We start from the raw sequence: 14,195 nt of genomic DNA on the forward strand, positions 1-14,195 counted from the left end.
CTAATCTAATCTTGAAGCAAGAAATATTTTTTATAAAACAAAATTGAATATGAGACATAACATTTCTTTAGAAAGTAGATCTTTGTCAATATGGACACACTTATAAAAAGAAAAATGCATGAGGTAATTATTTATGGAGGGAAAAGCTGATCAATTCTTTTAAACTGATAATTCAAGATGTATTAAATGCCTACTATATAGTAAGATTTGTGCTTGGTCAGTTTTAATGAAATGATTCTAACAGTAACAGAACTGTTGCTTCACGTTCTCCACAGCTGGCACTCTTCTCTTCTTCCTTCTCTGTCCTCCTGCTTCCACCACCTTGTCACTTCCCAGTCTGTCATCCACTCACTGCAGTATGAATTTAGTCTCCAACATTTCTGAAATAGGCTCCCCACAGATCTACCAAAGACTGCCCTAATGCTACATCTGAAGCAGACACGTAATTAGCACCTATATTAGTCTGTGGGCAGCATTTAATAAATTGAAATTCTCTCTTCCCTGGGTTGTCGGGACACCAGCTTCTCCTGGTTTCTTCTAGCCATGTCTTAGTCTTCCCTGCAAGGACTTTTTTGCATGTCATCCAGAGAAGGCAATGGCAACCCACTCCAGTACTCTTGCTTGGAAAATCCCATGGACGGAGGAGCCTGGTAGGCTGCAGTCCATGGGGTCGGACACGACTGAGCGACTTCACTTTGACTTTTCACTTTCATGCATTGGAGGAGGAAATGGCAACCCACTCCAGTGGGATTCTCCCCCCTGGAGAATCCCAGGGATGGTGGGGCCTGGTGGGCTGCCGTCTATGGGGTCGCATAGAGTTGGACACGACTGAAGTGACTTAGCAGCAGCAGCAGCAAGGAAGTCATCTTCATCAACCCTTCTGTTTTGGTCTTGGTGCTCTTCTAAAGAAGCCCTGCATATTGCACTTACATCCTGTGATTCCCAGTGTTTCATTTTCATCTCTGTCCTCTATCCTCAACTCTAAATTTGTGTGTATTTCTAACAACCTCATGGACTCAGTATGTTCAAAATTAAATTTATCAGCTCTTCCCTACCTTCTATTCCTGACCATCTCCTCATACTAAAGTCCTGTCATTTATAAACCTGGGAGTCATTCTTGTCTTTTCCCTTCATAGTCACATATCACCAAGCTATTATTTTTAATTCCTTAATGGGTTGTAAATTTTTACCCTCTTTCTGTCTCTATTGCATAGGTCTCTCTGCCTCTGGTCTTGCTCTCAATCATTCTCTAAAACTGTTAGAAGGATCTTCCAAACTCTGATGACTCCTCTCCACAACTTATAATCTTCCCATAATTCCACCAAACCTTTGTGCTTTTTAGCATGGCATGCAAAGCCCATGTTTCCACCTCTGCTAACCTGCTAGTTAGACCTCTGCTAGTCTGATCTCTTTCTACTCTTTTTTACCCTTCATCATCATCATCCCCAAAAACACGCCTGAACACTCAAACCACCTTGAACCTCTTGCTTTTCTTGTTGTTGTTCAATTGCTAAGTTGTGTCCGACTATTTGCAACCCCATGGACTACAACATGCCAGGCTTCCCTGCCCTTCACTATCTCCCAGGGATTGCTCTAACGCATGTCCATTGAGTCAGTGATGCCATTCAACCATCTCATCCTCTATTCACCCCCCTTCTCCTCCTGCCATCAATCTTTCCCAGCTTCAGGGTCTTTTCCAGTGAGATGGCTCTTCACATCAGGTGGCTGAAGTATTAAAGCTTCAGCTTCAGCATCAGTCCTTCCAGTGAATATTCAGGGTTGATTTCCTTAAGGGTTGACTGGTTTGATCCTCCTTGCTGTCCAGGAGACTCTCAGGAGTCTTTTCCAGCACCACAGTTCAAAAGCATCAATTCTTTGGTGCACAGTCTTCTTTATGGTCCAACTCTCACATCCATACATGACTACTGGAAAACCATAGCTTTGACTATATGGACCTTTGTCAGCAAATGGATGTCCGTGCTTTTTAATACGCTGTCTAGGTTTGTCATAGCTTTTCTTCCAGGGAGGAAGTGTCTTTTAATTTCATGGCTGCAGTCACAGTGATTTTGGAACCAGAAAATGAAATCTGTCTCTGCTTCCATTTTTTTCCCCTTCTATTTGCCATGAAGTGATTGGACCAGATGCCACAATCTTAGTTTTTTGAATGTTGAGTTTTAAGCCAGCTTTTTCACTCTCCTCTTTCATCCTCATCAAGAGTCTCTTTAGTTCCTTTGTGCTTTCTGCCATTAGAATGGTATCATCTGCATTTCTGAGGTTACTGATATTTCTCCCTGCAATCTTGATTCCAGCTTGTGATTCATCCAGCCCAGCATTTCTCATGATGTACTCTGCATATAAGTTAAATATGCAGGGTGACAATATACAACCTTGATGTATATTCCCAATTTTGAACCAGTCCATTGTTCCATGTCCAGTTCTAACTGTTGCTTCTTGACCTGCATACAGGTTTCTCAGGAGGCAGGTAAGGTGGTCTGTTATTCCCATCTCGAAGAATTTTCCACAGTTTGTTGTGATCTACACAAAGGCTTTATCACAGTCAATGAAGTAGAAGTAGATGTTTTTTTGGAACTCTCTTGCTTTTTCTATGATCCAACAGATGTTGGCAATTTGATCTCTGGTTCCTCTGCCTTTTCTAAATCCAGCTTTTATATCTAGAAATACTCGGTTCACGTATAGTTGAAGCCTAACTTGAAGGATGTTGAACATTACCTTGCTAGCATGTGAAATCAGCAGAATTGTATAGTAGTTTGAACATTCTTTGGCATTGCCCTTCTTTGGAATGATAAGTATTGATTCACTTATTTTATTTCTTTTTACCTTTGTGCCTTCTTTTCTTCTTTCCTTCCTTTCTTTCCCTCTTCCTTCCTTCTTTTCTTATCTACCTATCTAATCTATTTCTTCCCTGTAGCTATTTTTTGGCTGGCTAATCATGCCTGGATGGCATCACCGACTCGATGGACGTGAGTCTGAGTGAACTCTGGGAGTTGGTGATGGACAGGAAGGCCTGGCATGCTGCAATTCATGGGGGCGCAAAGAGTCGGACATGACTGAGCGACTGAACTGAACTGAACTGAATCATGATTCTAGATTTATCTCAGTTACCACCTGACCACTTGCCTCGCCAACTAGGTGCTCCAGATAGTTGCACTGTGTGGGTGTCTGTACTACAGAATAATACATTGTGGTTATTCATTTACCTGTCTGCTCTCCCTCTAATTTTGAGTTATTGTTTTAATAGAGAAAATTTTATTACAATAATTAATCATGTTCCAGGAATAGAATAAATACTTGGGATCAAGAAATTTAAAATAAAGGGCAAGAAATCTATTCTTAATGATTCCCAAAGTTGCCATCCTAGAGAAGAGAAATCATAGAAATGACCACTTCTTAAAAATGCTGCTATGTATGGGAAGGAAACGGGGTCAGGGATATTTCCTATAATGATCAAGGTGGCATCCATATCTGATTCTCTTCCTCCTTTGATGTGTTCCATGGTTCATTTCAGTTCCCCAGGCTGCCCCTGAGAACACATGCTCTGCTCTCCTGTGCCTTGCAGTATCTCACATTTCAAGCTCTATCTAGTGCCTATATTTGGAATTCGATTTTTTCACAAAGTCCCACGTGTGAAGAAGTGTTCTTTCACATTTGTGGAACATTCCTATGGAATAGGAATAAAACTATACTCTCTAAAACTGTAATCCTGCATAATGACAGAAGGTATTAAACAATGGGTCTTTGTTTCTAAAAGAAGAATGGCTGGTCAGTTTCTAATGTAGCTGAAAATCAAAACACTGGAGTAGAAGATAGGTAGTCAACAGCTGCTCTAAATCATAGACTATTGAAAAAGAGTTAAGAAATCACTAAGTAAAACACTGTAATCGGTTTTATGAAAATATGATTTCTGTACATGTAACGGACTGGTGGTTCAGCAAATGAATCTTAGGGTGCTCTGCTGTACCCAGCACTTCAGTAAGCACCATAGAGATAAAAATTTAATGGGATATATGAAGGTCTAGAGAAGGTCTATAAAGAAAAAAATAAGACACATCAAGTACTAGATTGTACTAGTGTCTGTAGGAATTCAGAGAACAAAAGAGTGATGCTTTTGCATTGCTGGAGGGAGACAAAGGTGAGTGACTGTGTCTCTGGTATGATTGCCAGTCAAGTTTGTGATGTAGAGCAGCACAGAACAGAAAAGATGTCACATTAACTTCCCTTCACATCCTCTTAGTTACCTGCTTCTTTAGTTCTTTGATTATTCAGGTCTCTTTCAACTATATCTTTCTTTCCATTTTTAACAGCTCAGTTCACAACTTTATTGCTTCAGCTAAGACTTTTGTAATGCCCTCAAAACTGTCTCTAGAAGCTCATATCCACTCTAAAGTCACCTTTGTAAAGCAGTGCTTTCATCACACCTCAAATCTTTGTGAGGTAGGAGGGTTTGCATTTCCTAAGCATCTGACAACACAAGGGAGCTCTTCATTCATCATCTGGTGTTTGCTTGACCTTCAGAGCTGTTCTGATATCTGTGAACCAGCGTGGGGTAGGGCTGTGTTGTTATTGTCAGGAATGTGGTTGCTGAGGGATTGCATACCAAAAAAAAAAGTACATGTTTTTAATTTTTTCCTATAGTTACTCATATTCTGACCAATAATACTTTACATTGCTTCCTGTTTACATTTTATGATGAATGTATTGACATCATATTAACATATTAACTAAAGTGCTTGAAAAGACTCACTATTGGAGAATACATTCAGTTGATAATGGAACCCAGGAACAACTGCTCGTCCTGATCCTTCCCTCCCCAACCCTTTCTCCCAAGCCACATTTCTATGGGCTTCAAGAAATGTTTTGTAAGTGAGCAGAAAGGGAAGGAGGAGGGAAGAAAGGGAGGCAGAGAAGAAAGTAGGGAGGAAGAGAGAGAGATTGAAGGAGACCAAAAAGGAGCCTACAGGGCCTTGCCTGGGTACAAAATTCCCTCCATGTCCCCCGTTTCTTGTTTGAAGAAAGGCTTTATTCTCCTAGGCTTTCTCTAAGACCCAAAGAGCAAGAGCTTAAGCAGTTAATGATTAGAACACGAGTCACAGGACTCCTGGTTCACCCTGAGGATATAACAATCTGACATGTATCTTAGAGTTGTTTTGCAGAAATTAGGACCCCTAATCATGGTGGATGGTGACTACATGCTCACCACCAGCACCTTGACCCCATACTGGTTGGAACTGGAAGGCTGAGTGTTGATCCCTGGAACATCATTCTGTTACCCCACTAGGAATCAATGAGAAGAATATCCACAAGCTGATTAGGCACCCTGCAACCCTCACCCCTAGTTTTCCTTTTAAATATCCTGTCCTGACAGCCATTCTGTTTTTTGAGCATGAGCTGCCCTTTCTCCTTGCTTGGTGTCCTATAACAAACACTGTAGTTTCCTTCAGCACAACCCAGTGTCATTAGATAGGCTTCACTGTGTATTGGGTGGGCAGACTCCAATTCCATTGGGTAAAGAGAGAATAGAGGAGGAAAGGAATAGCTTTAGCTGGGAATAGGAATACAGAAGGGATGATATTTGAATTGAGTCTTGAAGAATGAAAAGAAATAGGTAGAAGGGTGGGTTTCCTAGAAACATCAGAGAGAGTGGCTTGTGAAGGGCATGCAGCAATTAGAGAAGGGTTAAAAGTCGGGTGTGATTGGAGGAAGAGTTAGTCCATTAGGGGAGGGAGAGGAGATGGGGTGGAGGATGGCAAGAGATGGAGCCAGACTGAGGTCAGAACATATGCTGTGCTATACGGTTAGACTTTACAGACAGTAACAAAAGAGAAAATTGATGCCCTGACAGCTGTGGCAGACGTTCTTGTTGAGGAAGTCTTTGTTCTGTTTGGGAATTGTTTTTAGTGATAAACTGAAGTAGCATTAGGTTGGCTGGCAGTGAATGAAGAACTTCTTTGTGAATCATGTTCAGGAAAATAAAGGATTAGAGTAATGGAATTATTTGTTGGTTGGGAAATTTTGGTTTGGATGGGAAATTTTGTTGGGAAATTCAAACTTTCCTGAGTCATTTATGACTTATGAAATGGATTAATGGCTAAATCTTAAAAAAAGAAGTATTAAACAGAAGGTTATTCTTAGCTTATGAATGCTGTCTCATCAATTTAAACACCTATAGTGGTAGATGGTGAAAGACTTACAATTTTTTTGACTTTTGCTTTCCCTGTAAAGTAATTGGAGTCCATGCCTGTGAAATATTTCCATCTCTTTTTAAAAGGGAGTTTATGTTAAATAAAAGTGATTCAGATTCTAGTTTTAATGGTAATAGCCTACATTTTTACCAATTAAATTGACTCCTGAGGCATAAAAGTTTAAAATATGAGATCATTATATAATTCTCAGTATAGATGCCAGGACTGATTCATTTTTAATACCCTTAAACTCATGAGGTAACACTTCTGTGTTTGAACATGTGTTTTAGAAGCAGTGGGAATTAGTTTTTAGTCATGAGGCCCGTTACTCTTATCCTCTCACCTGTGCCACGCCCATTCACACACAGACATGCCCCTCACAACATAAAAATGCTCCGTTGGTACATAGGTGCATGTATTGGTGGGTTAGCCTGATATAAGAGAGAATTTCTTCACCATGCTTGCTAGCAGATGCTGGAAAATACCCTCCCATAATGTCTTAGAAGTCTCTGTTAATGAATCAGGTGTGATCCTCGTTGACACCAAAGAGAATCCTAGGTTACTTTTAAGGCATGTCTTTAGCCGCAGTCCTGAGGTGTTGCCATGCTCAGTGTGGTTTCTCTGAGGGGATTCTTTGTTGTTGTTGTTCAGTCGCTAAGTCATGTCAGACTCTTTGTGGCCCCATGGACTGCAGTATGCCAGGCTTCCTGGTTCTTCAGTATCTCCGGGAGTTTGCTCAAATTCATGTCCATTGAATCAGTGATGCTGTCCTAACCATCTCATTCTCTGCCCCCCTCTTCTCCTTTTGCCTTCAATCTTTCCCAGCATCAGGGTCTTTTCTATGAGTGGGCTTTTCCAATCAGGTGGTCACATTATTAGAGCTTCACCTTTAGCATCAGTCCTTCCAATGAATATTCAAGTTTGATTTTCTTTGGAATTGACTCATTTGATCTCCTTGCAGTTCAAGGGACTCTCAAGAGTCTTATTCAGCACCACAGTTCAAAAGCATCAATTCTTTGGCACTCAGACTTCTTTATGGTCCAACTCTCACATCATACATGACTGCTGGAAAAACCATAGCTTTGACTGTACAGACCTTTGTAGGCAAAGTAATGCCTCTGCTTTTTAATATGCTGTCTAAGTTTGTCATAGCTTTCCTTCCAAGGAGCAAGCGTCTTTAAAATAAATAAATAAAATTTAAAAAATAAAAAAGGAAGTACAAATACACCTTGGTAATAGGCTGCCTAAACTTAGTCACCCTCCAGGCAGAAATAAAAGGGGAAGGAGAATTAATGCCACTTTTGTGAGGCATTTGGGAGTTATTGTTTTATTCATAGCAATTTTATTTATTATCTATAAATTATCTTCTCAGTATCAGACTATATCCGATTTCATCAATACTGTATACATTTGCAATTAGTAGAGGACAAAGTATGTTACTTAGACTGTAGCTGAATGTCTTTACAATGGTAACAGAATGTTTATTAAATTGTATTTAAAAGGGGCTTTTTATTAATATTATTGCATTTAATCATTATCTTTCCTATTGGATTCTGTCATAACCTATTTTAACCAAACTCAGTTTTCCTGTCTTATACCGTTTATATACTACTATATTCATTAAATAGTAGCACTTTTAGAATGCTTCTTTTAAAACTTACTCTCAGGTATAATAACAGATTTTGAGCAGCTGTGAGAAAAATCTAATAATTTTTGAGGGAAGGTATTTAACTTTCAGGTATGAGATTACCAAGGTATGGATAATTGTTAATTTCTGTGACCAAATTTCTTTTCAATTTCATGTCAGATACATTTATATTTCATGTGAGACATATATGTATCTTAAATAGAGGGAAGTTTCTTCTCAATTCAGTAGTGTCCTCAGAAGCTAGTCTGACCAGAAGTAGAGTGTTTCTGCTGCTGGATTCCTGTACCTTCTGACCTCAGAAGCTAATTTTTCCTTTGCCTAAACAGGATCCAAGGCTCAGATGTTCTAGGTGCTTCCTGATATTAGGCAGGTTATCCCCTGGAGGATCAAGTTGACAGGCAGGAGGGAGCAGGTTTGGAATCTTGCTGAATCTGTGATTGTTTGTCTAGGAATGTAGACACGGAGATGACTCTGGAGCGAGCAGTGAGTATGCTTGAGGCAGACCACACGCCACCGTCCAAGATTCCTATTGCAGCTACTTTCATACAGCATGAGTGCTTCCAGAAATCTGAAGCACGGAAAAGGGTGAGTATATCATCTCAAGTCTGGTGCAAAACAAGCTTAGTTTCACATCTATACAGGATGGTGATCCTACAAACTGAAACCAAATTTAATTTAATATTTGAAATTATTGAATTATTTGTGGGCTTCCCGGGTGAATCAGCTGGTAAAGAATCCGCCTGCAATGTGGGAAACCTGGGTTTGAACCCTGCGTTGGGAAGAGCCCCTGGAGAAGGGAACGGTTACCCGCTCCAGTATTCTGGCCTGGAAAATTCCATGGACTGTATAGTCCATGGGGTCCCAAAGAGTCGAACATGACTGAGTGACTTTAACTTTCATTTTTTTCATGTCAATCATAGCTTATTTTTTAAAGTAATTAAATAATTAAAAATAATCTTTTATTGAGACCTTTTAATCTAAAAGGAAATATACACTGATTACCAAAAAAATTTTCTGCAATCCAGAAAATTAGAACAAAAATGACTACATGTACCTCTCCTTTCTTTGTCTGACCTCTCCTTTTAGAACCATCTCCAGAGATAATTGTTTATAGCAGTCTGTGTACTTTCAGATTTTTTTGAGAGAAGAGGGGAGAGAGAGAAAATGAGTGTACATTTTAGGCTATTGTTTTCTATATTTAAAAAATATATTAAATGTGAGCAATGTGTTCTAAGTTTTTATTTTCCCTAAACAGTTTCTTTAACATTACAACAGTGACTCAATGAATAGCTTTATACATATATCTTTTGGCATTTCCACCAGTGTTGGTATAGGACAGATACTCCAAGATAGAATCAATAGGTCACTTTGTTTTAAATGGTACATTTGTAGGGGGGGGGAAATCATAGTTTAAAAAGGTACATAGTGAAAAGAAGTTTTTCTCCTACTCCAAACCCCAGTCTAGGCCTCCATCTCCCTCTTTTTCTCTCAACCTCCCATTCTCTATCCTCCTCCTCCCCGCCTCTCTCTCTGTCTCTCACATCAATTTTAAGGTATCAGAGATAGTTTATGCATGTAGAAGCAGTTATTGGATGGGTGGATTAAATATCCTTTTTGTTTTAAAATAAAATCACAAATAACAGGTTACTTACAATACTCAGTACTTTGTTTTAATTTAACACTATATCTTGAAAATCTTCAGTATATATTAGCCCTACCTTCATTCTTTAAAACTGCTACCTACATAGATTTTTTTTTAATTTATTTCTTTTTAATTGGAGGATAATCACTTTACAATATTGTGTTGGTTTCTGCTATACATCAACGTGAATCAGCCGTAAGTATACACATGTCCTCTCCCTGTTAAACATGCTTCCCACCCCATCCCACCCCTCTAGGTTGTCACAGAGCACCGGATTTGAGCTCCTTGTGTATTTTACATATGGTAGTGTATATGTTTCAGTGTTAACTCTCAATTCATCCCACCCTCACCCTCCTCTACTGTGTCCTCAAGTCTGTTTTTTATGTCTGTGTCTCCCTTGCTGCCCTGCAAATAGGTTCATCAGTCCCATCTTTCTAGATTCCATATATATGTTTGTGTGTGTGTTAATTAAAACTGCTACATAGATTTCTCTTGTATGAATGCACTAATTTTGTTTGTTCAGTTTTTTAACAGTTTTATTAAGGTTAAAAATGACAAAATTTTTGACACATGTTTTGATACAGTGAAACCATCATCACAATCAATACAGTGAGCAAATTCATTACCTCCAAAGTTTGCTTGTGCCCCTTGGTAATCAGTACATCCCACCCCTCCACAACCCACAGTTAATGATCTGCTTTCTGTTACTATAGATTAGTTGAATTTTCTAGAATTGTATATAAATGGTATCATAGAGTAAATACGCATTTTTTTGGTCTGAATTCTTTTACTCAGCTTAAATCTTTTAAGGTTGTATGTATCAAAAGGTGTGGGGGTGTGTGTGTGTGTGGCTGAGTAGTATTTTGTTTTGTGGTTACCATAATGTGTTTATCCACTTACCAATGGGCATTTGAGTTTTGGCTATTACAAATAAAGCTGCTATGAACATATGTTTACAAACAGATGTTTTAATTTCTCTGAGGTAAATACCTTGGAGTAGAATACCTGGATGATATTGTAGTTGTTCGACTTAAGGATTTGCCAAACTGTTTTACAAAGTAACTATACCATTTTACATTCCCATTAACAATGTATGAGATTTCTGGTTCCCCTGTGTCCTAACACTGGATATGGTCAGTCTTGATTAGAGGCAATAGGTTTGTAGTAGTTTTTCACTGTGGTTTTAATTTGCATTTTCCTAATGACTGATGTTGAACATCTTTTCATTTGCTTGTTATCTATATATTGATACCATCTTCGGTGAAATGTTTTCAGATCTTTTGCCTGTTTTTTTATTTGGGTCTTCTTTTCTTATTATTGAATTTTGATATTTCTTTATAGATTCTGAATATAAGTCTTTTTTCATATGTATGATTTGGAAATATTTTCACTCAGTTGTGTTTTGTTTTTTCATTCTTTCAACAGTTTTAAATTTTGATGGAGTATAATTTATCAGTTTTTTCCTCGTGGATCACACTTCTCATGGTGTATCCAAGAAATCTTTCTGTTCTCAAAGGTCACAAAAATAATCTCCTATTTCTTCCAGAAGTTTTTATAAGTATAAGACTTTATAGTTGAATAGTCCATTTGTGGTTAATCTTTGTATATATTGCAAGATGTTTACCAAAGTTCCTTTCGTTAAAACATATATATCAATATATGCAGTTGTTTAGGCAGGATTTGTCAAAAAGATTATCCTTTTGATACGGAGTTATTTTTGCACTTCTGTTGAAAAGGAATTAATCATATACATGAGTTTAATTCTGGACTATGCATTCTATCCCATTGACCCCTGTCTTTATACAAATACCATACTGTCTCAATTACTATAGTTTTATATTAAGTCTTGAAATTAGGTACTGCTAGTCCTCTGACTTTGTTCTTTTTCAAATTATTTTGGCTGTTATAGGTTTTTTTGCAGTTCCATTTGAATTTTAGAAATAAACTTGTCAATTTCCATATATTAAAACCAACTGTTGGGATTTTGTTTTGAGGTTGCATTGAATCTATAGATCAATCTGGAGAACTGACATCTAAGCAAGTCTTCTGACCTCTGCACATGGTATATTTTACCACTTATGTTGGTCTTTAGTTTCTCTCAGCAGTGTTTTTTACTTTTTACTCTAGAGATCTTTCATGTCTTTTGTCAGTTCTGTCCTTAAAGTCCATATTTCTAGATGCTTTTATAAATGGTCATGGTTTTTTAATTTTTGATAGTTTCATGATAGTAGATAGAAATTCAGTTCATTTTTATCTGTTGATTTTGTATGTGTGTTATCACTAAATTTACTTATTAGCTCTTGTAACATATTTGTAGATTCATCATATTCCTACATAGAAGATCATACCATCTACAAATAAAGAGACAGGTTTTTTTTTTTCCTTTCCAATCTTTTATTTTGTGCTGGCTAGAACCTCCAGTACAGTGTTAAAAAGAAGAGTGGATATGTTGTCCTGTTCCTGATCATAAGGGAAAGCATTCAGTTGTGCTTTCATTCTTAAGTATGATTTTTACCTATAAGGTTTTTTAGTTGTTTTTTTTTTTTTTTTTTGAGGAATTTAATTTGGGGGATTTTTGTTGTTTTTCTTTTCTTTTTTTGGAAGAAAGGGAAAGGCTTATACTTTAATATTCTTAATAACAGTTTTTCCTGCTTTTTGTTTTGTCTTTTGTGTTTTTTTTAATTGAGATATAATTGGTATATAACATATTAGTTTTAGACATACAATATAATGATACAATATATGAATGTATTGTACAGTGATCACCACAATAAATCTGGTTACCATTCATCACCACACATAGTTATGAGATTTTTTTTTGTCATGAGAAGTTTTAAAATCTACTGTCTAGCAACTTTCAAATACGCAGTACCATATTATTAACTATAGTCATCAGGCTGTATAGTACATCCCTGGAACTATTGATTTTACAGCTGTAAATTTGTACCTTTGACCCCTTTCACCCAGTGTACCCCACCTCAAACCCCCTCCCCAACCTCTGGCAACTGCCAACCTGTTTTCTGTATAGATCTATGATTTTGTTTTTGTTTTGTTTGTTTCTTAGATTCCAGATGTGAGTGAGATCATAGGGTGTTTGTCTGTCCTGACTTATTTCACTTCACATACTGCCTTTAAGGTCCATCCATGTTGTTCCCGTGACCATAATTGCTTCCTTTTTATAGCTGAATAATATTCTGTGTATATATGGACTATATACATGTATACACACATAACACCACAACTCCTGTATCTACTCATTCATCAGTGGATACTTAGGTTGTTTCCATGTCTCTATTATAAACAATGTTGTAGTGAACATGGGGATTCATATATCTTTTTGAGTTAGTGTTTTTGTTTCCTTAGGATAAATACATATAATTAGAATTGCTGCATCATATGGTAGTTCTCAGTTCACTTCAATTCAGTCACTCAGTCGTGTCCAACTCTTTGAGACCCCATGAATTGCAGCACACCAGGCCTCCCTATCCATCACCAACTCCTGGAGTTCACTCAAACTCACGTCCATCGAGTCAGTGATGCCTGCACTGATCACTGAGGAAGGCTGTCTTATATCTCCTTGCTATTCTTTGGAACTCTGCATTCAAATGGGTATATCTTTCCTTCTGTCCCTTTGCTTTTTGCTTGTCTTCTTTTCACACCTTTTTGTAAGCCATTTCGCTTTTTTGCATTTCTTTTTCTTGGTGATGGTCTTGTTCCCTGTCTCCTGTACAATATCACAAACCTCGATGAAACTAACCATACTGTGTGGGGCCACCCAAGACGGACTGGTCATGATGGAGAGGTCTGGCAGAATGTGGTCCACTGGAGAAGGGAATGGCAAACCACTTCAGTATTCTTGCCTTGAGAACCCCATGAACAGTATGAAAAGGCAAAAAGATAGGACACTGAAAGATGAACTCCCCAGGTCAGGAGGTGCCCAATATGCTACTGGAGATCAGTGGAGAAATAACTCCAGAAAGAATGAAGGGATGGAGCCAAAGAAAAACAACACCCAGTTGTGGATGTGACTGGTGATAGAAGCAAGGTCCGATGCTGGAAAGAGGAGTATTGCATAGGAACCTGGAATATTAGGTCTATGAATCAAAGCCAATTGGAAGTGGTCAAACAGGAGATGGCAAGGATGAACGTTGATAATCTAGGAATCAGCAAACTAAGATGGACCGGAATGGGTGAATTTAACTTAGATGAGCATTATTATCTACTACTGTGGGCAGGAATCCCTTAGAAGAAATGGAGTAGCCATCATGGTCAACAAAAGAGTCTGAAATGCAGTACTTGGATGCAATCTCAAAAATGACAGAATGATCTTTGTTCGTTTCCAAGGCAAACCATTCAATATCACAGTAATCCAAGTCTATGCCCCTACCAGTAATACTGAAGAAGCTGAAATTGAACGGTTCTATGAAGACCTACAATACCTTTTAGAACTAACACCCAAAATAGATATCCTTTTCATTATAGCGGAGAAGGCAATGGCACCCCACTCCAGTACTCTTGCCTGGAAAATCCCATGGATGGAGGAGCCTGGAAGGCTGCAGTCCATGGGATTGCTGAGGGTCGGACATGACTGAGCAACTTCACTTTCATTATAGGGGACTGGAATGCAAAAGTAGGAAGTCAAGAAATACCTGGAGTAACAGGCAAATTTGGCCTTGGAGTACAATGAAGCAGGGCAAAGGCTAAT

General features: G+C 38.2%; 1 protein-coding gene across 1 annotated transcript in view; it reads left to right on the forward strand.

Annotated features, from left to right (window-relative positions):
* Positions 1-14,195, forward strand: part of PKP2 (plakophilin 2) — an 80,181-nt gene that overhangs the window by 17,419 nt on the left and 48,567 nt on the right. The window contains exon 4 of the mRNA XM_061417421.1: positions 8,298-8,433. Coding sequence (XP_061273405.1) covers positions 8,298-8,433 — 136 coding nt within the window. The remainder of the gene's footprint in view (positions 1-8,297; positions 8,434-14,195) is intronic.

Source organism: Bos javanicus, chromosome 5 (genome assembly GCF_032452875.1).
Source record: "Bos javanicus breed banteng chromosome 5, ARS-OSU_banteng_1.0, whole genome shotgun sequence".
In the NCBI taxonomy this organism is placed as follows: domain Eukaryota; kingdom Metazoa; phylum Chordata; class Mammalia; order Artiodactyla; family Bovidae; genus Bos; species Bos javanicus.